This window comes from Phocoena sinus, chromosome 16 (genome assembly GCF_008692025.1).
Source record: "Phocoena sinus isolate mPhoSin1 chromosome 16, mPhoSin1.pri, whole genome shotgun sequence".
NCBI lineage: Eukaryota > Metazoa > Chordata > Mammalia > Artiodactyla > Phocoenidae > Phocoena > Phocoena sinus.
The window spans coordinates 52639133-52664710 of record NC_045778.1 but is presented as its reverse complement, the minus strand read 5'-3'; the positions used below and the strand labels follow the sequence as shown (position 1 = coordinate 52664710).

General features: G+C 37.0%; 1 protein-coding gene across 2 annotated transcripts in view; it reads right to left on the bottom strand.

Moving 5' to 3' along the window:
• Positions 1-204: 204 nt before the first annotated feature.
• HELLS (helicase, lymphoid specific) overlaps positions 205-25578 on the bottom strand; it is a 40328-nt gene continuing 14954 nt past the window's right edge. The window contains exons 8-22 of one of the 2 annotated variants that reach the window (XM_032609143.1): positions 23135-23359; positions 22573-22755; positions 21816-21959; positions 18493-18689; positions 15213-15309; positions 13306-13467; positions 11362-11501; positions 11125-11263; positions 9398-9481; positions 9195-9314; positions 8274-8390; positions 7758-7917; positions 2952-3048; positions 2794-2870; positions 205-758 (exon numbers count right to left, since the gene is read on the bottom strand). In XM_032609143.1, coding sequence (XP_032465034.1) covers positions 664-758; positions 2794-2870; positions 2952-3048; positions 7758-7917; positions 8274-8390; positions 9195-9314; positions 9398-9481; positions 11125-11263; positions 11362-11501; positions 13306-13467; positions 15213-15309; positions 18493-18689; positions 21816-21959; positions 22573-22755; positions 23135-23359 — 2037 coding nt within the window. In that variant the 3' untranslated portion in view covers positions 205-663. The remainder of the gene's footprint in view (positions 759-2793; positions 2871-2951; positions 3049-7757; positions 7918-8273; positions 8391-9194; positions 9315-9397; positions 9482-11124; positions 11264-11361; positions 11502-13305; positions 13468-15212; positions 15310-18492; positions 18690-21815; positions 21960-22572; positions 22756-23134; positions 23360-25578) is intronic. The other variant, XM_032609145.1, reaches the window with a different exon arrangement.

Here is a 25578-nt window from a genome sequence, read left to right as displayed (position 1 = left end):
TGGTCTTTTGTCAAGAACCTATAATTTCTTCCAGAGCCTTCTCTGCATTGATCCAAGGTCCAGTTGAAATCTTTATATGACATATGTGTATAGTACTAATGAATGAAACAAGAGTTACCATAATGTTGAATCACAATGCCCGTCAAGACGTTTGCTAGTATTTCACCTGAGCCATTATTTATCGGAAAAAATAATCTGATGAGATCATCTTATAACAAACATTTATTTGGCAAACTATTTTATAGAAAGTGACCCTAAAAATCAAACCAGTTCTTATTTAAACAATAGACAGTATAATCCCAATCTTTCCCCCATCCAAAGCCTACTCCATAACTGAAGTACCAAAAACTCATGAACTGTACTGCTAAAAAGGAGGGTGGGGGAAAGACATTAAACTTCCACAGGAAGACTGTATAAATCTGGCAGTGGTTAAGGACACAACAGCCTATACCCAGGAGTACTATCGAGTCCGAAAAATTAACTGAAACTTACTATGAATATGTCTTTGCTCTTAATAAGGCTCAGAAACGTATGCAATGGTACAAGTTATATTATGTAAACTGATATAATCAAAGAAGTAGAGTGAAAAATCTGGATTTTAACACCAATACAGATCACCAGATGTAAACAAGAACTTTTTAAAGACATTCTTTTAGCTCCAATTTAAAACAAACATTCGGGACTGGAATCTTCAGAATTTTCTAGTATCTTGAAAATCCCCATCTTCTCTTTAATTGGTCCTGAGGCATTCATTTGATCTAAGAGAAAAATATATAAACAAGTTTTTTTTTTTAAGTATAAGAACTTAAAAAGAAATCTTAAAAGAGAGGTCCACTATGTTTTTATGAGAAGTGAGTCATCTGTCCAAAATTTCAAAATCCACAGAAATGTGGGCCACTTTAGCAAGAAAGTACACTCCTCTTATTAAAACTACAACTGGCCTCCAGGGAACAAACAAACTGAAACATCAGTTTGCTAATCAAAATCACTTCTGCTGTATTTAAGATATACAGATACATAGCAATAAACAACACCAATCTGAATTATGTTCTCAGAGATTTTTTTTTTTTTTTTTTTCTTTTTTTGCGGTACGTGGGCCTCTTACTGTTGTGGCCTCTCCCGTTGAGGAGCACAGGCTCCGGACACGCAGGCTCAGCGGCCATGGCTCACGGTCCCAGCTGCTCCGCGGCATGTGGGATCCTCCCGGACTGGGGCACGAATCCGTGTCCCCTGCATCGGCAGGCGGACTCTCAACCACTGTGCCACCAGGGAAGCCCTCAGAGATATTTTTTAAAAAGCCCAATTATGGTTAGTTTAAAAGCAGGAAAGCAAAATACCATGAAAATATATCTTTATACACTCCCATAGCTAATATGAAATCTATCTTTTGCATTTTTGTCAATATGATAGCTATTGGAATGAAAGCACTCCTGGTTTTAATTTGCATTCTCTGACTCCTAGGGAGATTGAAGCATCTTTTTATGATCGCTGGCTGTTTCTTTCTCTCCTGGTAATCGTCTGCTCTTAAGCTGTCCAGTTTTCTTGTTGATATTTAGTTATTTATATACAATAAACATTTCCTGTGTGACGTGTGCTGCAAATATTTGTCTCTTATCTGTTTACGGTATTGTTTGTTTTTACAGAAGTCTTTAAATTAATAAAATCTATTAATCTCTTCATTTAGTTTGAGAGTTTTGTATCCTGTTTAAGAATTCTTTTCCTGGGGCTTCCCTGGTGGCACAGTGGTTGAGAGTCCGCCTGCCGATGCTGCCGATGCAGGGGACGCAGGTTCGTGCCCTGGTCCGGGAGGATCCCTCATGCTGCGGAGCAGCTGGGCCCGTCAGTCATGGCTGCTGAGCCTGTGAGTCCAGAGCCTTTGCTCCACAACGGGAGAGGCCACAACAGTGAGAGGCCCACGTACCGCAAAAAAAAAAAAAAAAAAAAAAAAAAAAAATCCTTTTCCTGGACTTCCTTGGTGGCGCTGTGGTTAAGAATCCGCCTGCCAACGCAGGGGACGCGGGTTCAAGCCCTGGTCTGGGAAGATCCCACATGCCGCAGAGCAAGTAAGCCCGTGCACCACAACTACTGAGCCTGCACTCTAGAACCCACGAGCCACAACTACTAAGCCCGAGAGCCTAGAGCCTGTGCTCCGCAACAAAGAGTAGCGCTCACTCGCTGCAACTAGAGAAAGCCCGTGCACAGCAACAAAGACCCAATGCAGCCAAAAATAAATAAAAATTAAAATTTAAAAATTTACTAAAAAAAAAAAAAAAAAAAAAAATGGGTAAGGGGGAGAGGAGTCGGCCAATTCCGGAATGCAGGTCATTTTACTGGACAAATAACCCAGTTTTTCCAACAAATCGATGGCATGGAAAAACAAAAGTGAGGAGGGTGATATAGAAGAAAAGAGATATAGCAAACAATGAAACTTGGATCCTGATTCAAACGGTAAAAAGATTTGAGATAACTGGAGAAATCTGGATATGAACTGGGTATTAGCTCATATTAAGGTTTCAGGACCAACTCTCTTAAATATAATAATGACATAGTGACTATGTTTAAAAACATGTTCTTCTCAGTAAAAGATGCCTAAGAAAGTGGCTATGGGTAAAATGTCATGAGTTTAACATTCTGACTAAAGAAAATGACAATGAAATAAAATTGGCTAAATGTTGTAAACTATTAATGGCAGAATGAATTATCCACAAAGGTATATTATACTATTCTCTCTACTTATGTATATGTTTCAAAGTTTCTGTAAAAATAATAAGTAAAACCATGAGAGATACTTACCAAGGAGATCACTTCGATCTAACAACAACTCCAGATCTTTATCACTAATGACCTTCTCTCTTGATCCTTTTACTTCCCTATAAGGAAACAAGATATTCACATCTATATGATAAATCAAAACTATGCATTATATTTTTCTAAAATTAAAACAATCTTACCTTTCATAATCTCTAGATTTTAATAATTCCATTAATTCCTTAGGGTCTAAAAAGTTCTTAGATTGATTTAATCCAGATTGACCACCTTTGAAATGATCTAGAAAAAATTTTCAAGAAATTCAAAACACTCAAAATTGCCTTTAAAACCAAAATACAATACATTACAAACCAATCAGAATGCCTTAATTAAAAAGGACAGACAAACCAAGTGTTGGTAAAAAAAAAGAAAAGCAACTGCAATTAATCATACTTTGCTGGTGGGAGTGTAAAATGGTTGGGGAAAAGTTTGCAAGTTTTCTATAGCTAAACATACACCCACTCTAAGACCAAGAACAAATACATACATATGACCACATATATTTGTATAAGAGGAGCTTATGCATAAGAACCAAAATCTGTAAACAATTCAAACATCAATCCATAAAAGGATGGATGAATTATTCAGCAATTTTTTTGTTTAAATCGCAAACTTCTAACACACACAACATATATGAATCTCAAAATATTATGTCAAATATTAAGTAGCTAGGCAAAAAAAGAATACATACAAATGAATCCAGCTATGAAGTTAAAGGAAAAACTAACCTATATGACAAAAATTGGAATAGTGGTTGCCTTCTAGTGAGGGGCAAGGGAGCCTCAGAAATGACTAGAAAGGGAAACTTTCTCGGATGTTGGAAATGTTCACTACCTCGATCTGGATAACAATTAATTGAGTATATACGCTTGTTATAGGCATCAAGATGTACACTTAGCTGGGAATTTTACTGTATGTATATAACACCTCAATAAAACATTGTCAGCATTTTAAAAGTTCCTTTCAAATTGTTCTCTGAGATTAATCTCTAAAATTACTAAAAGTAAAACTTGGAGAAATAAGACTATAAACTGTACCTAATTTAAACTAAATTCAAAACAAAACAGAATTTATTTCATAATTCAAGTCCCTAAAAGCAGCACAGGTGAAAAAATTTTAATTTGCACAACATCTTATTAGGACCAAGTTCCTTTTTCCTCCAATGGAAATTCTAACTGCAATCTGAATGCTCCAACAAATCAAAGAGGTCTAAAGCCTAATCCACAATTTCCCTCAAAATCAGATATACTGGAGAAGGTATTTGCAAGTAGAAAAGTAGCATAAAATAAATTGATAGCAATTTTCAACATGATGATTTTTCTAGGCTCCAAAACTTATATAAGATGATTTTCAGCTTTTCTTAAGGCAGCCATCAAGCCATTTATCCAAACAGAATTTTATATTGAATAAATAAAAGCAGAACTCCAAGGAATACCAGGAACAGAACATAAAATGCCAATGCCTCACCCACTTCACTTTCCCTATCCTCAAAATCTTTTCTAGATTTAAAAAAAAAAAAAAATACTGTGTTTTTAATATTCTATTATTGAAACTATGAAAAGGGCATACTGGAGTCAAATATTTTTGAAATAGTAGGTTCAACAAAGTAAACAGATTTTATTGTAGCACTACTTCAATATACCTTTAATATTCTAATATTTAATACATTTTACTTGCAAGAAGAGGCTTGGAAGTTTTCTTAAAGCATTTTGGCACACAAATCTCTTATCAAGAATAAACAGTACGGCTTCCCTGGTGGCGCAGTGGTTGAGAGTCCGCCTGCCGATGCAGGGGACACGGGTTCGTGCCCTGGTCCGGGAAGATGCTGTGGAGCGGCTGGGCTCGTGAGCCGTGGCCACTGTAAGCCTGTGCATCTGGAGCCTGTGCTCCACAACGGGAGAGGCCACAGCAGTGAGAGGCCCGCGTACCACACACACACACAAAAAAACAGTAGTGGCTTCCCTGATGGCGCAGTGGCTAAGAATCCACCTGCCAATGCAAGGGACACTGATTTGAGCCCTGGTCTGGGAAGATCCCACATGCCGTGGAGCAACTAAGCCCATACGCCACAACTACTGAGCGTGTGCTCTAGAGCCCGCGAGCCACAACTACTGAAGCCCGCGCCTAGAGCCTGTGCTCCACAACAAGGGAAGCCACCGCATTGAGAAGGCTGTGCACCTCAACAAAGAGTAGCCCTTGCTTGCCTCAACTAGAGAAAGCAGCAACTAAGACCCAACGCAGCCAAAAATAAATAAATTTATTTTTAAAAAAGGATAAACATTAACAATAACATCATACTCAACAGTGAAAAGCTGAAAGCTTTTCCTAGAAAATCAGAAGCAAGACAAGGATGGCTACTCTCGTCACTTCTATTGACACAGTATCGGAAATTCCAGCCTCAGCAATCAGACAAGAAAAAGAAATAAAAGACATCCAAATTGGAAGGGAAGAAGTACAACTATCACTATTTGCAGATGACACAGTACCATATCAAGAAAAAAACTAAAGTCTCCACAAAAAACTGTTAGAGCTAATAAATGAATTCAGCAAAGTTGTAGGATACAAGATTAATATACAGAAAGCTGTTGCATTTCTATACACTAATAATTAACTATCAGAAAGCAGAAGTAAAAAAACAATCCCATCAAGAATGAAATATCTAAGAGTAAACTTAACTAAGGAGGTGAAAGAAGCATTGGAAGAATTAATATTGTTAAAATGTCTATACTACCCAAAGCAATCTACAGATTTCATGCAATCTCTACCAAAATACCCATGGCATTTTTCACAAAACTGGACAAGTAATCCCAACATTTGTATGGAACCACAAAAGACCCCTCCAAAACAAAAGCAATCTTGAGAAAAAAGACCAGAGCTGGAGGAATCATGCTCCCTGACTTCAGACTATGCTACAAAGCTATAGTAATCAAAACAGCATGGTACTTGCATAAACACACACACATAGATCAATGGAACAGAATAGAGAGCACAGAAATAAACCCACAGCACTTATGTTCAAATAATCTATGAAAAGTAGGCAAAACATACAATGAAGAAAAGACAGTCTCTTCAAAAAACTGGATATAAAAAAAAACAAAAACTGGATAGCTACATATAAAAGAATGAAACTAGCACATTTTCTCACACCATAAACAAAAATAAACTCAAAATGAATTAAAGACCTAAACTAAGACCTGAAACCATAAAACTCCTACAAGAAACTACAGGCAATATATTCTTTGACATTGATCCTAGCAGTATTTTTTATTTTTATTTTTTTATTTTTTATTTTTTTCTAGCAGTATTTTTTAGATCTGTCTCCTCAGGCAAGGGAAACAAAAGCAAAAAAAATAAACAAATGTAACCTAGTCAGACATAAATGTTTTGTACAGTAAGGAAACCATCAATAAAATGAGAAGGCAACCTACTGAATGGGAAAAAATATTTGCAAACTCTATGATAAGGGGTTAATATCCAAAATATTATAAACAGCTCATACAACTCAATATCAAAAACCCTAAACAACTGATTAAAAAACTGGCAGACCTGAATAGACATTTTTCCAAAGAACATCTATACACGGCCAACAGGCACATGAAAAGATGCTCAATATCGCCATCCATCAGAGAAATACAAATCAAAACCACAGTGAGATATCACTTCACACCTGTCAGAATGGCTATCATCAAAAAGTCTACAAATAACAAACGTTGGCAACGATGTGGAGAAAAGGGAACCCTAGTATGCTGTTGGTGGGAATGGTGGGAAAACAGTATGAAGGTTCCTCAAAAGAACTAAAAATAGAACTACCATATGATCCAGCAATTCCACTCCTGGGTATATATCCAAAGAAAACAAAAATAATAATTTGAAAAGATACTTGTATCCCAATGTTCACAGCAGCATTATTTACAATAGCCAAGATATGGAAACAACCTAAGTGTCCATCAACAGATGAATGGGTAAAGATGAATGGTTAAAGAAAAATACAAAATGGAATATTATTCGTCATAAATAAGAATGAAATTCTGCCATTTGAAACGTGCATGAACCTAGAGATTATGCTGAGTGAAATAAGTCAGACAGACAAAGACAAATACTGTATGTTATCACTTATATGTGGAATCTAAAAAATAAAACAGATGAATAACAAAACAGACTCAGATATACGAAAAAACCTAGTGGTTAGTGGGGAGAAGTGGGGGCAAGGTAGGGGTAGAGGATTAAGAGATATAAACTGCTATGTATAAAATAAATAAGCAATAAGGAGATATTGTACAGCACAGATAATGACTTTATAAAAAGACAGTCATTATTTTTTAATAACTTTAAATGGAGTATAAGCTATAAAAATTGTGAATCACTATGTTGTACACCTGAAACTAATATAATATTAGAAATCAACTATACTTCAATAAAAAAAGCTTCTTTTTCTTTAATGAAAAAAAGAATAATCAGTAACATCACATCAATCCCCATGACAGTTTAAGATATGGCACTTTAAAAGTATACTTGATACTCTTCACTGCCCCATTGCTCCTCATTTTAGACACTAGTATTTTTCATTATGTCTATGGTCACACCAACCCAGCTTAGGTCTTCACAGCTCCAAATTCCCCACTGCCTATTTAAATCCTGCACTGATTTCTTTCTTTCTTTCTTTTTGCGGTACGCGGGCTTCTCACTGTTGTGGCCTCTCCCGTTGCGGAGCACAGGCTCCGGATGCGCAGGCTCAGCGGCCACGGCTCACGGGCCCAGCTGCTCCAGCGGCATGCAGGATCTTCCCAGACTGGGGCACGAACCCATGTCCCCTGCATCGGCAGGCGGACTCTCAACCACTGCGCCACCAGGGAAGCTCCTATTTCTTTTATAAAGAAAGTAACAATAACAAAAATTCACAACACATAATAGACAACTTAAGCGAGAAAGTACTACAAAATGTTATTTACTTTTGTGGATGATCAACTTTTCCAGTTTTCTTTTAGCAGCTGCTCTTTCCACAATTTTCTGATCAATAGTATTTGCTGTAACAAGACGATATACAACAACTGGCTTTGTCTGACCAATTCTATGACATCTATCCTGGGCCTGAAGATCAGACTGGGGGTTCTTAAAGTTAAAAAGAAAAATAACATTTAACAGCTTAAGGTTAAAATTATTTAAACTCATACTATGTGGGTAAAGTCAATAAGCATGATTCAATCAGAATCTTTGTTTAAAAAGATTCTGATTAAAATTGAGTTAAGGTACTGTTTAAGTGCCTTAACTCAATTTAGACTGCTAGAGTGACTTCAATGATAAAGTAGGTTCAAGTCTTTACACACTGGACACTTGAAAAGGCAATGATTTTCATCTTAAAGTGGATACCTTTACAAAACAGAAAAATGAAATTACAAAGTGTACAATGAAAGATTAGAAGTTCAGAATGGAAATATAATCAGTATATTGCTACACTTCCAACTTACCCAATCACTATCATAAATGATAACAGTATCTGCTGCAGTCAAATTAATGCCCAGACCACCAGCTCGTGTACTCACTAAAAAGATAAACACATCTGGATCTGTGTTGAAGCTGTGCATCTAAAAGCAAAAGGGATGTAAACATAAGGAATTAAGAAAGAAAGAAACTGTTCCTGCCTGGAATGTGGATATAGAGCTGCATATTAAGCAGCTATCTTATAACCGTTTGTTTACCAGCAAAGGAAAGGGGAGGGCAGTGGTGTCCCAAGGGATATAATAAGCCAGCATTCTTCAAGCTGGGTGTGAGTTCTTAAGCATCCACAGGACTTTTTTTTTTTTTTTTTGTGGTACGCGGGCCTCTCACTGTTGTGGCCTCTCCCGTTGCAGAGCACAGGCTCCGGACGCGCAGGCTCAACGGCCATGGCTCACGGGCCCAGCCGCTCCGCGGCATGTGGGATCTTCCCAGACCGGGACACGAACCCGTGTCCCCTGCATCGGCAGGCAGACTCTCAACCACTGCGCCACCAGGGAAGCCCCCATCCACAGGACTTTTGATGTGGGATAAATAAATACTGAAAGCCACAGCAGACATAAAGTTGAAAATGACCAATCTGGTGGAAAGAGATAAAATTATCAGACTCAACTCCCATGAAACAAAAAAATCATGATCATGCCTATTGCCCAAGTTGTGGCAATAAACCAGAGGCCCTAGGATGTAGGTCCCTTTCTTTTTTTGGGCCGTGCCATGTGCGATGCGGGACCTTAGTTCCCCAATTGAACCTGTGCCCCCTGCAGTGGAAGTGCAGAGTCTTTAACAACTGGACCCCGCCAGGGAAGTCCCTAGGTCAATTTTGAACATTACTTCAGAAATCAAGACAGGAGTTACAAAAAAGAATTAAGTATGTATGACATAAGCAGTCTTACATTTTTTTCTCTCTCTGAATAAGACATGGATCCATCAAGCCTGCTAAAGTTGAAATTTCTAAAGTGACAGTAATCTATCAAAATGTCCAACATTCTTGTCATTTGTGAAAAAAGCAGCACCTGAAATTTAAATATATCTTAGTATCTATACTGATTAATGAAGAATAATTAAACAACCAAAAATCCAATCAAAAGTACCATACCTTATGACCTCTAGTTTTTAGTTCTGGCAGCATTCGATCCAAAATTAAGAATTTCCCAGAATTTGTTACCAACTCTTCATCAATCTTAAAAGTGGGGAAAGAAAGGAAAAAAGAAATTGTCACAACAACTACTAAGAATCTGTTTTTGTTAAAATAAAAAACATGTTAACAGTTTAATTTTCAATGACAAATAAGTCCCTATAAAACTGTTTAAATTGACCTTGTTATTTGATCTTTTTTATCAGAAGATAAAAAAGGAAAAGGAAAGACATACTCAAGGAAAGACATACTCTACAATTTAAAACCAATGATTTCACAAAAAACAAAATTCAGTTTAAGTGTATAATCTATCCTCCCCACACCTCTCCCCAAAACTTTGTATAACAGAACATTAAGTTCAAACTTACTTAAAGTTGAGGTTTATTCTTTATAACTGAGTACACTTTCAACCAAATGCGTATGAAAGTTACTGCTAAAACTCTCAGTAGAAATTAAAGAAAGTATAAGAGCTTATAAGCAACCTAAGTATCCAAAATGAAAATTTTAACCTTCTGGTGAATATTAATTACCTTCAGAGATTATCATCTTCCTTACTCAATGAAAACCTTTAAAACAGTGGTTCTCAAATAGGGGCAGTTCTGCCTTCCACCCCCAGCGTATATTTGGCAGTGCCTGCAAGATACTTTACACGTTGACACAACTGGGGGAGGGAAATATTTTGGCATGTAGTGGCTACAGGCTAGACATGCTGGACAAATGGCCTACAGTCCACAAGACAGCACTTCCTTAACAAAGAATTATCTGGCCCAAAATGTCAATATCGACAAGGGTAAGGAACCCTGCTGTAAACCAGTACAAAACAGGGTTATTGAGGGTTACTGAGAACTGATTTCCTTTACTACTTAGGTTGTTTTTCCATCAACTGCCCAAGAAAGCACTTTCATTCATTTAATCTGAAAGCCCACAAATCAACATAACTTTTTGCTCTCTTCTGTGGCTATCTGTTGAGATTTAAACAATGAGCAGCCCGACTGATTTTGACAAGCTGAATACTCATTAAAAGGAATACTGAAGGGCTTCCCTGGTGGCGCAGTGGTTGAGAGTCTGCCTGCCAATGCAGCGGACACGGGTTCGAGCCCTGGTCCGGGAAGATCCCACATGCCACAGAGCAACTGGGCCCGTGAGCCACAACTACTGAGCCTGTGTATCTGGAGCCTGTGCTCCACAGCAAGAGAGGCCGCGACAGTGAGAGGCCCGCGCACTGCGATGAAGAGTGGCCCCCTCTTGCCACAACTAGAGAAAGCCCTCGCACAGAAACGAAGACCCAACACAGCCAAAAATAAATAAATAAATTTAAAAAAAAAAAAAAAAAAAAAAAAAAAAAAAAAAAAAGGAATACTGAAAAGATGACAACAATCTCCAAAATAGACAGTAACTAAAACACAGAGTGGAAATCAACTGTTACTTAAAAACTTATATTTCCAATATCACTCGAAATTTAGGAGGATTCCTAGCTGTTTACATAAAATATATAAATAAAAATATTAGTTAGCTTACATATAGAAAACCACCTTTATGCTAACATTCATAAAGTTCTCTGAATTTGAGGGGAGAAGACAATCTTCATATAACAGTATTTACTGTAAGTAATAATAAAAAAAATGACACTTTCACCCAACATAAAAAGTTACAGACATCAAAACAGTATATTATTAAATAGTACTCACCTTAAACTCTTGTGTGACCGGGTCTATAGGGTACTCAATCAAATATGGATGATTACAGCACTTACGAAGTAGCATCATTATATTCTGCAGCTTCAGATTAACTTCAGATTCTATAGGGATATTTGTTTCCACAACAGCTCTGCACAAAATACAGAATCCATGAATGAGACATTAAAAAAAAAAGAAAAGAAAAAATCGCAGTTTAAAGAATACTTAAATTTATTTTTAAACTCACACCTTTCTCGGTCTACCTCTGGCTGTATTTGGCTGATCAGTTTTTCCAATTCATTAGGGAAATCATCTATTTTGCTGTAATCTATTGACTTTCTAGTTCGCCGTTTTGGTCGTCCAGTGGGACTCAGCTCAACTGTTTCTTTCTAAGACAATAAATTAAAGAAATATCTTTTTAAAAAGCTATATATATACTCTTAGTTATTTGTAGTGAGGTGGATGGACCTAGAGTTTGTCACACAGAGTAAGGTAAGTCAGAAAGAGAAAAACCAATACCATATGCTAACACACATATATATGGAATCTAAAAAAAAAAAAAAAAGGTTCTGATGAACCTAGGGGCAGGACAGGAATAAAGACGCAGACGTAGAGAATGGACTTCAGGACACGGGGAGGGGGAAGGGTAAGCTGGGACGAAGTGAGAGAGTGGCATGGACCTATATACACTACCAAATGTAAAACAGATAGCTAGTGGGAAGCAGCTGCATAGCACAGGGAGATCAGCTTGGTGCTCTGTGACCACCTAAAGGGGTGGGATAGGGAGGGTGGGAGGGAGACGCAAGAGGGAGGGGATATGGGGATATATGTATACATATAGCTGATTCACTTTGTTATACAGCAGAAACTAACACACCATTGTAAAGCAATTATACTCCAATAAAGATGTTAAAAAAAAAATCTTCAAAAGAAAAGCTATACTCTTAAATTCTATACACACACACACACACAAAGTAGGGTATATAATATTTTTATGTACAAAATGTTTTAACATATAAAGAAAAAAATAATTTTGTCTGTCATCATCAAGTTTAATAATTTCCAAAGGCACAAAATCAAGGATCCATAAACTATAGCCAAATGTAAATTTTATCCTGGGAAATTTAATTATTTTAACACTGATGACAATATCTGGAATCAGAGTTAATGCATTCATATCAGTGGAAAAAATTAAGGATGGATAAAACTTCTGAACTTATATAAAGGAATTTAATAGCTTTGGGCTGAAATGAAGCTCCACATATCTGCACTACAGAGGTTAATTCTTTGGATTGGTATAATACTGCAATGAAATTCCTTCCAATAGGCAACTACTTTAATTTTCTAACAGTTAAAAAGCCAGAGATTCCCTTTAATTAAAATGAAAATGGGGGCTTCCCTGGTGGTGCAGTGGTTGAGAGTCCGCCTGCCGATGCAGGGGACACGGGTTCATGCCCCGGTCGGGGAAAGATCCCACATGCCGCGGAGCGGCTGGGCCCGTGAGCCATGGCCGCTGAGCCTGTGTATCCGGAGCTTGTGCTCCGCAACGGGAGAGGCCACAACAGTAGAGGACCGCGTACCGCAAAACAAAACAAAAAAAAAGAAAATGGGATAACAGTCTAATGGTCGTACAAAAACAGAAATGCGTAATCATAAATACTTTGAAAAGAAATACACAGGTCCATGGCAAACAGTCAAAAATCTGGACATCTGAACAAAATTTAAGGGTCTTCTAATCTTTAGTTATAAGATAATCACATTCCAATTCAATTTCTTGTAATATAGTGGGGTAACTAAAAAAGATATTTCTTTCAAATAGAGGATTTTATTAAATTTTTTGGCTACCAACAACCTGCTGTAAAGGGATTGTATATTTGGGGTGACTGGTCTAGTTGGCAAGCCCTTAGTATATTGTGTGCTTGTTCAAATGTATTTCCAAATCCATCCCCAGACAGTATTTCAGATGACTATAAAGCAATCAATGCAGGAACCATCACTTGAATTTTAGTAGGACCACAGAATTACTAGGAGACAATTTTTGCTACTGGCCTTATGCCTTATACTCCAGTTAGAAATTCACCCTCAACAAGTCATGAAAACAGGTGATGAGCCTTATATAAGACTGAAATCAACCATGAAATTTTCTATGCCAAGTGTCATTTACAGGTAGGTTATTTCAAATCCACACTCTACCTCGCTGGATCCAAACATGTTTGCAATTGTACGGTTCACAATGGCTGTGTAAAAGATCTCTTGTTTCTTTGAAAGTGGTGCATAAACAACTACTTCTCGTTTAGGAGGAACTTCAAGGGCAACATCAGATTTTAGTCGTCTCAATAAGAAAGGTGTTAAAATCTAAAATTTAAACATGAATAAACATATATAAACATTTTTGTATTTTCAAGGAATACTCTCCCCAAATACCCTTTTACTCCTTCTTCCTCTTTTCTTCCTATATAAAACTATCACATTTCAAAAGGTGATATAAAATATTTCCTTGAAATTTTCCAGACCAAAAACCACCACATGACAAACTCACAGTGTTTATCTGTAACATTTCACAACTTATTAATTTTTCAAAAATTCTAGTATAACTTGAATATTTTAAAAAGCTGAAATAAGAAGGTGATATCTGTACTTCTTAGGGATAAAGTTATAGCCCACAGTTTTTAAAAGTGAGGTTTCAAATTAGTAGAAAACCAAAAAATCAACTGATCCAGAAAAGTAGGCATGAAAAGTTTCCTTCTATAAGTTCTAAAACTTCAGACTTAAAACCACTCTCGGGGCTTCCCTGGTGGCGCAGTGGTTGAGAGTCCGCCTGCCGATGCAGGGGACACGGGTTCGTGCCCTGGTCCGGGAGGATCCCACATGCCGCGGAGCGGCTGCGTCCGTGAGCCGTGGCCGCTGGGCCTGCGCGTCCGGAGCCTGTGCTCCGCAACGGGAGAGGCCACAACAGTGAGAGGCCCGCATACCGCAAAAAAGAAAAAAAAAAAAAAAAAAAAAAAAAACCCACTCTCCTTCATCAGCTGTGATGACAAGAGATTTCCACATTTATAAAACAACAGAGAAGCAATAGATAATTACATCATTATTAAACTACTTAGGTTTTTAAAAGAAAATCAACTTTAAAAAATCATTTTATATCCTTTATAGCCTTACCTTTAAATTAGTAGTTAATTTACACATAGATTAGGGCTCTGTACTTAAATACCTCAAAGGTATAGAGCCAAGCATAGAGAGACTTTAATTTTCCAGAGAAAGAGAGAACATTACCAGTAGTTTAAGAAAAAAGTATCTGTAGACAGCGGCCCAGACACAAATATACCTACAGGCAAGTATCAGAAAAAACGTGCAAATGATTTGGGGAAGTATGATTTGGAGTATTATTTTTACTTTGATTTACGTACTGTCTCACTTCAAAGTCAAAAAAACTTTTTCAAAAAGATTTTGAATAAAATTGTCAAAGCACAATTGAGAAGCTTTTCAGGCCCACATATGAAAACTAGGAGACCTTTGAAAGATTATGTTTGTTTAAAAATAGATAGGATAGGGCTTCCCTGGTGGTACAGTGGTTGAGAGTCTGCCTGCCGATGTCGGGGACACGGGTTCATGCCCCGGTCCGGGAGGATCCCACATGCCGCGGAGCGGCTGGGCCCGTGAGCCATGGCCGCTGAGCCTGCGCGTCCGGAGCCTGTGCTCCGCAACGGGAGAGGCCACAACAATGAGAGGCCCACGTACAGAAAAAAAAAGGATAAATGGAGTTTGTACAAAACAGTAGAATGGATCATACAAGTAAGTAAATTATGCAACTATTATTGGCAAACATTGCATAAAAATTTTCATTTTTGGCTGACAAACATGTCAGTAACCATTAGGGGTAAAATGAGTATACGTGAAAAGGACAAAACTTTAAAAAGCACTTTACTTCTGCTGTAACACCATGAGACCTCTAGGGGAGGGAAAAGGGCAGGAGAGTAAGTTAAATTTGGGGCTGAGGGGCTCACTTTTCAAATTCTACCACAATGGGTTGAACAGGTAATTTCTAGGGTTCCTTTTTCATTCTATGAGTCTAGTAAGCAGAATAAGAAAAAAGTCAAAACCTGGTGCAGCATATGCAATACATTCTGTTCTCTTTCTTTAGCAATAATATCTTCAGCGGTTTCAGAAAGACTAGTGATATCAAACCAAGATTCAAAGCTGTAAAATAAAAAAATTATTACGAGTTAACCTAACACATAAATCAGTTATATTAACATGATATATGTTTTGCATTTTCAACTTTGTATTAATCTGTGTATGAAGCAGATATTTTCTTAAAGGGAACATTTTTCTGATTTATAAATATATTATCTTTTTTTTTTTACATCTTTATCAGAGTATAATTGCTTTACAATGGTGTTAGTTTCTGCTTTATAACAAAGTGAATCAGATATATGTATACCTATATCCCCATATCCCCTCCCCTCTTGCGTCTCCCTCCCACCCTCCCTATCCCGCCCCTCTGGGTGGTCACAAAGCACTGAGCTGATCTTCCTGTGCTATGTGGATGCTTCCCACTAGCTATCTATTTTACATCTGGTAGTGTATATATGTCCATGCCACTCTCTCACTTCGTCCCAGCTTACCCTTCCCACTCCCCATGCCCTCAAGTCCATTCTCTACATCTGCATCTTTATTCCTGTCCTGCCCCTAGGTTCTTCAGAACCATTTCTTTTTTTAGATTCCAATAAATATATTATCTTAACAATAGTATGAACATCAAATAAACATTAAAGTACTCCCCCTTTTTTTTTGCGGTACGCGGGCCTCTCACTGTTGTGGCCTCTCCCGTTGCGGAGCACAGGCTCCGGACGCGCAGGCCCAGCGGCCATGGCTCACGGGCCCAGCCGCTCCGCGGCATGTGGGATCTTCCCAGACCGGGGCACAAACCCGTGTCCCCTGCATTGGCAGGCGGACTCTCAGCCACTGCGCCACCAGGGAAGCCCCCCTTTTTCCTCTTTTTAAAGGCAGACTTCATTAGGATATGTCTGGAGTCTTGGAAGCGTGACTATCCCATGTTCTCCTACAAATGGACCTTGAGATGGGTCCTCCTCTATTGGGGAATATTATCCTCTACGACGAAGCACGTAGCTTCGGGAGGAATGCACATGTCCCATGGGAGGAAGAGGACACTGGCCTAGCCAGTCAGGTCAGCCAGATCAACCCTAGTGATCAGTGGGGTGACAGATGTCACAGCCAGACTGCCCCCACATCCTAAGGTACACATTTTATGAAACATTTTAATAAAGTTAAAGAAATGAAAACTATCTCTGAATATCAAGGCCACATGATCTCTCTCTTTAGGTAAAAATGTGACCCACTACAGTGTTTTTAAAATTCAACATATATGTACCCTGATAATGATATCTATTAATATCCTTAGTTCTTCACAATATTAAAAAAAAAAAACCAACCCTATTAACATGAGCTATTAAATATAAGCATGTCTACTCTAAATAACGCTATATTGTCAGTAAATACAATTGGGAAAAATGCCAACAACATTAATGCAGTAGTTATATCAGATATTTCCAAAATTTCATCACCTCAGGCACATTTTATAAATTCAGATTCCCAGCTCCTCCCTCAGTGTTCTAACTCAGTGGAAATGCATAGGACCTGGAAATCTTGCCTTTTAATAAATGTTCCCTAAGACAGCCTGGCCTTGGGCTAATATCTAGTCACCAGAGGTGGAATACATTCTCAAAATAAAACATTAAAAGTTATTCTCCCGGGCTTCCCTGGTGGCGCAGTGGTTGAGAGTCCGCCTGCCGATGCAGGGGACGTGGGTTCGTGCCCCGGTCCGGGAAGATCCCACATGCTGCGGAGCGGCTAGTCTCGCGAGCCATGGCTGCTGAGCCTGCGCATCCGGAGCCTGGGCTCCACAACGGGAGAAGCCACAACAGTGAGAGGCCCGTGTACTGCAAAAAAAAAAAAAAAAAGTTATTCTCCCGGGCTTCCCTGGTGGCGCAGTGGTTGAGAGTCCGCCTGCCGATGCAGGGGACACGGGTTCGTGCCCTGGTGAGGGAGGATCCCGCATGCCGCCGAGCGGCTGGGCCCGTGAGCCATGGCCGCTGAGCCTGCGCGTCCGGAGCCTGTGCTCTGCAACGGGAGAGGCCACAGCAGTGAGAGGCCCGTGTACAGCAAAAAAAAAAAAAAAAGTTATTCTCCCATATAAAATTAACTTTCTTCCTTCACTGATGCCAAAGTAAGTGTAAATCAATTATTTTGCCCTCCTGATTTTGAAACTTCTATGTTAATTATTTTTAATGTCTGGTAAGATTATTTACTCTTCCATTCTGAGTATACTAATGATTTTCTGAAAACTATGTTTATTTTTGCTTTTTATGATATAAGCTAAGATTCAAACAGTTTCTAGAGTAAAAAGCATGAGGGTGAAACTGGAAGACCCTGGTTATATTTTTGACTCTGGCATTAACTAGTTATATTTTTAATAACTTGACATTGGGTTTTCTTATGTGTGAGACAGGGGATGTATCAACCCCTATCCCTTCAACCACTCTATCTCGTTTGTGAGAAAAATCCGCCTGAAAGTGTTTCACAAAGTTAAGACAATAAGGAGCTTTATAAAAATATGTTAAGGCAGGGAATTCCCTGGCAGACCAGTGGTTAAGACATTTGGGGCTTTCACTGCTGTGGGCCCAGGTTCGATCCCTGGTTGGGGAGTTAAGATCCCACAAGGCGCGCAGTGTGGCCAAAAAAAAAAAAAAAAAAAAAAAAATTTTTTAAAGGCAGCATGAAACAGTTCGTCTCTAATTAATCAATGCAATAAAAACTTTAAAATAATCTTTTATTTATCTCCTCTCATAATTTGTGTCAAAAGTAGAACATACTTTTGGGGGAAGGGGAATTGGAGGAAGGTGGTTAAAATGTACAAACTTCCAGTTATAAAGTAAATAAACACTAGGTATGTAATGTATAACATGGTGACTACACTTAACACAGCTCTATGATATATAGGAAAGTTGTTAAGAGTAGATCCTAAGAGTTCTCATCACAAGGAGTAAAACTTTCTTTTCATTTTATCTATTTGAGATGATGGATGTTAACTAAACCTATTGTGGTGATCACTTCACAATACATATAAATCAAACCGTCATACTGTACATCTTAAAACTTACACAGTGATATGTCAATTATTTCTCAATAAAACTGGAAAAAATAAAATAAAAAGAGCAGAACATATATACCACAAAGAACTGGCCAAAAGCTATCACTTTAATCCAGCTACCTAGAAGATAGAAATTAATTTAAACTATGAGCACAGATTTTGAGACAGTTAGAAAAACATAGGAAATAATTAAATAACCGCTTACCTACCTTTTCAAGTCATCAAATACATCTGGCAACAAAAAGTTCAGCAACGACCAAAGCTCTGATAAGTTGTTTTGCAAAGGAGTACCAGTCAAAAGAAGCTTGTTATCCGCATTGAATCGTTTTAACTCCCTGATTAGGCGGCACTTCATGTTCTTAATCCTGTGTCCTTCATCTACTATTAAGTATTTCCAGTAGCAATTCTAGAAAAGGAATTCAGGGGAAACTTTTTATATGATGATCTCACAATTTTTCCTAAAAGCAATTTTAAAGATAAAACCTCTTTATTACGAACGAATGTTCAATTTTATCAAATGGTATTTCTATACCCATTGAGATGATCATGTTTTCCTTTGATCTACTAAGAGAATGAATTAATTTCCTAAAACTGATATATACTTGTGTTGCTGTAACAGACCTCACTTGGTCCTGAACTAATAAAGTCCACCTGCTGTTATATATTTAAGATTTCTCCATTCACATTCTTTAGTCCAAGCAGTCTGTACTTTTCCTTTCTAATGCTTTGTTGAGTTTTAATTAGTGTTATCTTGCGGTCCTAAAAAAAGAACTGAAGAACTTTATTAGTTCTATATGCTCTGAAACATTAAATATCGTTAGAATTTTCATTCTTGAAGCCCACATATGAGATTGACACTTTTTATTATCTGATGGTATTCTCATCTTCTCAACTTCTTACATAGTTATTGGTTTGTTTAGGTTTTTCCTTTCTTCTGGAGCTAATTTTGGTAATGTATATCTTCACAGAAAGCTAACCATTTACTTTCATTAAGTTGTCATGAAAATTGTTTTAATTTCTCATCTTTAATATCTGTGCTCTTTTATCTTGATTAAGCAAACTTAAAGTTCCTCTGTTTTACTGTGTAAAAATACAGAAATATGCAATATTTCTGGGAAATATAAGTACCAAACTGGCAACTGTAGGTATCCTTGGATAATGGGATTGGCAAATTGGGGGAAGAGTATGAAATGGGACATCTTTTGCATTTTACTTTATACATTCATAGCTTAAAATAATATTATGACTTCTTTAATAAAAAACTTGGAACTTTTTTTCTGATAATAAGGCAAACAAATCAGATAGCCTGAATAATCTCTCACTATATCTACCTTAAAAAAATGAAACAAAATATACAACATCCTTCATAAATGAATAAGCAAAAAAGAAAACCCTATGCAACAGAAATGATGAGGAATCTGATAAATGAATTAGTAAATGGACTCATTTACTTCTGCTGCCACTCAGGAATAGGAGTCCTGTACCCCCAATGCCATCAACCCCTAAAGCTAGGATCCTTGATATAATAAAAATTCAGTGAAAGGGAAAATTACAAAAATTCTAGCCACTGGCAAATGGAATTGACAAGGAAGCTTATTGTTTCAATATGGTCTGGCTATGGTAATCAAAATAATTAGAAGATCTTCATGTTATATTATTTAGTAGAAAACAGCTGTTTCAATAAGCAACATAAAGTATTACCATATTTATAAATTATACCTATATGCTAACAATAGTTATATAACACAGCAGTAGTAATTCTCAGGTAGAATTACAAGTGCTTTCAGGTCTTTCTGTACACTACTTTTTCCTACATGCAATATGTATTACTTTTACTGTGAAGACATAACTGCAAGCCACATTCCAAAGTTCTACCAGCACACAAGTAAAATCTTACATACAGCTGAATCTTGAGCAACACAAGTTTGAAATGCACGGGTCCACTCATATGCAGATTTTTTTCAATAATAAATACCACGTATAGTACTACATGATTCATGAGTGGTTGAATCCATATCCGGAACCGCGGATATGGAGGGCCCACTATAAAATATATGCAAACCTTCTACTGCACATAGGGTTGGCGCCCCTAAACCCCATGTTGTTCAAGGGTCAACTGTACTGGTCAGAGTAAAACAAAGCAGTAAAGAACTGTATGTGAAATACGTGGAGCAGTGAGGAAGAAGTTCAAAACACCAAAAAATGGGGCTTCCCTGGTGGCGCAGTGGTTGAGAGTCTGCCTGCTGATGCAGGGGACACGGGTTCGTGCCCCGGTCCGGGAAGATCCCACAGGCCGCGGAGCGGCTGGGCCTGTGAGCCATGGCCGCTGAGCCTGCGCGTCCGGAGCCTGTGCTCCGCAACGGGAGAGGCCACACAGTGAGAGGCCTGCGTACCGAAGAAAAAAAAAAAAACACCAAAAACTGAACTGAGAGAGGCAATGAGAAGTCCATTTTCCAACTGCATTACAATAACTTGGGCACTAATAAATAAGTAGCTGCAACACAAAGAAAAACAGATATGGGAATGTTATGCCATAGTAGGTCCATAAGATAGTAAAAAACAACTTGTCTTCATATATTCCACTATTTAATTAAAATTAAATGGATAAGTTCTATATACTTAAAGCACTTGTCAGAGACATCTGTAATACATTCACAGATTAGGTCTATTTCTGGCTGATTTTAAAATGGTGTTGTGGAGGGAATTCCCTGGTGGTACAGTGGTTAGGACTCTGCGCTTCCACTGCAGGGGGCATGGGTTCGCTCCCTGGCTGGGAAACCAAGATCCTGCATGCTGTGCGGTGCAGCCAAAAAAATTAAATTTAAAAAAGAAAAGAAGGAAAAAAATTTTAATTTTAAAATTAAAAAATAAATGAATAAATAAAATGGTGTCGTGGCTATAGATTAAAGTACCAAAGACTTTAATTTTCTTGTTAGAGACTACAACCTTCATCTCAATCGTTCTTTTTTTTTTTTTAATTTATTTATTTTATTTATTTTGGCTGCATTGGGTCTTCATTGCTGAGCGTGGGCTTTCTCTAGCTGTGGCAAGCAGGGGCTACTCTTTGTTGCGGTGCATGTGCTTCTCACTGTGGTGGCTTCTCTTGTTGCAGAGCATGGCTTTAGGCACACGGGCTTCAGTGGTGTACAGGTTCAGTAGTTGTGGCTCGTGGGCCCGCCCTAAAGTGGCATACAGGTTCAGTAGTTGTCGCTCACGGGCCCTAAAGTGCAGGCTCAGTAGTTGTGGCACACGGGCTTAGCTGCTCCACGTCATGTGGGATCTTCCCGGACCAGAGCTCGAACCCGTGTCCCCTGCACTGATAGGCAGATTCTTAACCACTGCGCCACCAGGGAAGCCCATCAATCTTTCTGTTAATATAAACCTCCAGGTTCTAAAGGAATACGCACAATGCAATCTATTACTTCCATCAGAAAAAATAAACAAACAAATGCTACTGGATGGTGACAAAGTGTTTTAAGTTAAGAAAAATGTGATTTATGGATTACAAAGAATCCAATAAGACCATTCATACCTGTAATGCATTTCGGTCTCTCATGGCTATCTCAAATGAAGTGATCACTACAGGATGAATCTGCAATGTCCCTTTCCGTTTGTGAATATGCTTTACCAATTTTCGACGTTCTTGCTGGGTCCCATGATATAACATAGTAGGAATCTAAAAGATTTTATATTGATTTATAACAAACTTTAGAACAAAATGTAAATAACAACAATTTGTGAAATATAAAGTTAATCATTTCTGAAAGAAAAAATATAATTTAACTTAACTTTAGTTCTGTATTTCTATAACAAAATGAGTCAATCAATTCTAATCAATTATTGGGCTACTATGGGAGGATAAAAAAGCCATAAAACCAAATTGAGTGTAAGGTGAGAGAGATGGCGAAGTTATTTTTGGAATATATACTTCTCATAAGGCAATGATGTGGCTAAAATGCATAAGTATGGAAGGAAAACACCATAATAAGAATGAACAGAACTAAAAATAAATTCGACCCAGGTCTATCTCAGGTGAGTCAAATTATTCAAGGCACTAAAAACCACCCAGGGATGTTTTAGGCAAGATGTCTGAGATTACTATGGAAACTTAGTTTATTCTATATAAACTTAGAGAAGGTATTGCTGAGACTGAAAGATAAGTCAAATAAGATATAGTGCTACACAGAAATCAACATAATTTTAGTAAGAGATCTATAACTTAATTCAGTCAACAAACCAATAAAACATTTGTAATGATAATATATTTAACAAAAGGAAACATGTCTTACTTCTGGTGTAAATCTTTGGAATTCAGCCATCCAGTTAGGAAGTGTAGACAAAGGGCCACAGACGAGAAAAGGTCCAGGTACTCCTCTCTGAATCATCAATGCAATTGTAGCAATGCATTGAACTGTCTTTCCCAATCCCATTTCATCTGCTAAAATGCCATTAATTCCATTTTCCCAAAGCATCTGGACAAAAATAATATACACTGTATTTAAATGCTGACATAAACACCTATTTAATCAGCAGTAAGTTTATTTCTTCTTTTAACCCAAAGATGATAATTATGATGAGACTGACATATTTACACTGTAAGTTATAATAACACTTGTGGGAACTCAGTTATCAAAGCCATAAAAATGTTGGTAGCCTTGAATAAGATAATTTTTCACTTTCAAAAATTTACTCTGGGTAAATAAGTTAGAAAATAAGTATTTATACAGAAGTGTTTGTTTTATATATAATAGTGAAACACAGAAGGAACAACTCAAGTTGTGTTACATCATATTAATAGGTTATCATATAGAAATGAACCAATATCTTGTATTAAAATTGAGGATTCATTACCCTAAGCCATTCCATGCCTTCCACTTGGTACCATCGCATCACTCCTCCTGTGAAGTGTTTTGGTTGCTGAAAGGGTACTGGCTGTCCATTACATTTCCGAACTGGGTCAAAAAAGAATTTAGTATTTTGCCTAACCGTTTGAGATAACCTATCTTTAATTTTACTATTTGAATCTTTATTTTTCTGAAGATCTTCTACACAGAGATTAGAAGAGGAGCTTTCATCCTGTAAAGAAAAAAGTTTAATTAGAAGTTTAATACATAATAATGCTGCTACCCTCCATTCAGAAAATGTAACTGCTAATCAAAATTTGCCCAGTCGTATAATCATTGGGTATGAAAAAATAAAGCTACATGTTTAATAAAACCCTCTAGACAGTTAATTCCATTCCCCCACAAATTCAAAGCCACTGGAAAAAAAAAAACATCAAACACTTCTGAAAATAACCCTTACATATAACAGGCATATACTTCTGAAATGACCTTTACAATTAAACATCCCTTCCAAACCTCTAAAATGTGCTACCCAAGAATTTATTAAACTATTTTCTTAATAATTTCCTTCATCCATAGGAAGGATAACAGATAATGTCTGTTAAAAAAATTATTTTCAAGGAACATAAAAATATTTACTTTCATCTAAGTAATTACTTTCACTACAGGCAAAGGGGCAAAGTAAATACAGTTTAAAAACTCACTATATCAAACTTAAGAATGTCAATTTATCTGTTTGTGACACAGCACCAATTTATGACCAATGGTAGATTTTTATTGGTTAGCTATGTCCACAACTCCATACTAAGAAAATGAAAACAAGGACTAAGTCAATTCAAAGGGAAGTCTTACAAATGGTAAGTCTTATTAAATGATGCCACAACTGGATATTCAACTGGAAAAATAGGAAACTTGAGTTTCACCACTCCCTACATAAAATCAGTGATGAAATGATATACCTAAACATCAAACCCAGAACCATAAAGCTTTTATAAGAAAACAGAATAACTTGATAATTCTGTGATAGACAAACACTTCTTATACAAGACAAAAAAGCACTAACCACCAAAAGAAAAAAGGTAATGATTTGGGCTATTACAAAATTTAAAATTTTCTGCTTATTAAAAGATATCATTAAGAAAATGAGTAGGCAAGCCACGAACTTAAAGAAAATACAGTCTATATATGTGACAACAATGAGATTATAGAAGTCGTATATCAACAAAATGACAAATAACCCAGTAACTGGGCAAAAGATATGAACAGAAACTTTACAAAAGAAAACATAAACAGCCATTACAAACATGAAAATAAACTCTATATTAGTAATTAAGAAAATGCAAAATAAAACTACATGAGATTCATTTCACATTCAGTAGAAACGGCTAAAATCAAAGAGATTAACAACATGAAATGCTGGCAATAGAGTAAAATGGTGTGTTTACTTTGGAAAAAGATCTGTACTTTCTTATAAAGTTGAATTACATTTACCATATGACCCAGCAATTCCATTCCTAGGTATATACAGAAAAAATATCAAAACATGTCCACACAAAGATCTTTACACAAATTATCATAGCAGCCTCATTCAGAATAGTCACAAAGTGGAAACAATCCAAATGTTCATGAAGAAAATGGATCAAGACATTATAATATTCAATGGAATACTACTCAGCAATAAAAAGAAACCGACTAGTAACAAACTCAACAACATCAATGATTATTATCCACGCTGAATGAAAAGTAGCAGGAAATAAAAGAATACATATTTATATTTCGTTTGTATGAAAACTAGATTGTAATAGAAGTTTTTTAAAAAATTGGGCAAAACTACTATGATAGAAGTCAAGAGGCAGTTGCCTTTAGGTTTCGGGGGGGGAAAATAACTGGAAAGGGATACAAGGGATCCTTCTACCATAATGAAAAGGTTCTAAATCTTGATTTGGATAATAGTTACACAGATGTATACATTTGTCAGAATTCTTCCGAATGAACACAAGATCAATGTTGCTTTATTGTATATTATAAAATGTCAATTCCATAGTAAATTGTGGTAGAAGATTAGATTGGGCTTTATCTTTAAAAATGCAACTAAATATTTATTAAAAATATGCTTACCTAATCTTATTTACATTAAACATAGTTGGGTTATAACTGCATCATAAACAAATCCTTATACTGAACAAAGAATAAATCTTGTAATTATAGGGGATTGGATAGTAATACTCAGGTAACAAGGAACCTCTCTACATAAAATGAGGGGTTGGGGTGGGAGTAAAATCAAGCCTTCCCAAACAGAACCAAAGAAAATCTTGAAGGCCAGAAATAAAATTAAAGTATGCCTCAGGGCTTCCACAAGCTATGGAATATATACATGTGGAATGTATATATCCATATGGTTACAGTTACTTGCATCATTGCTAGACTCCCAAAGACCCATAAATTAATATT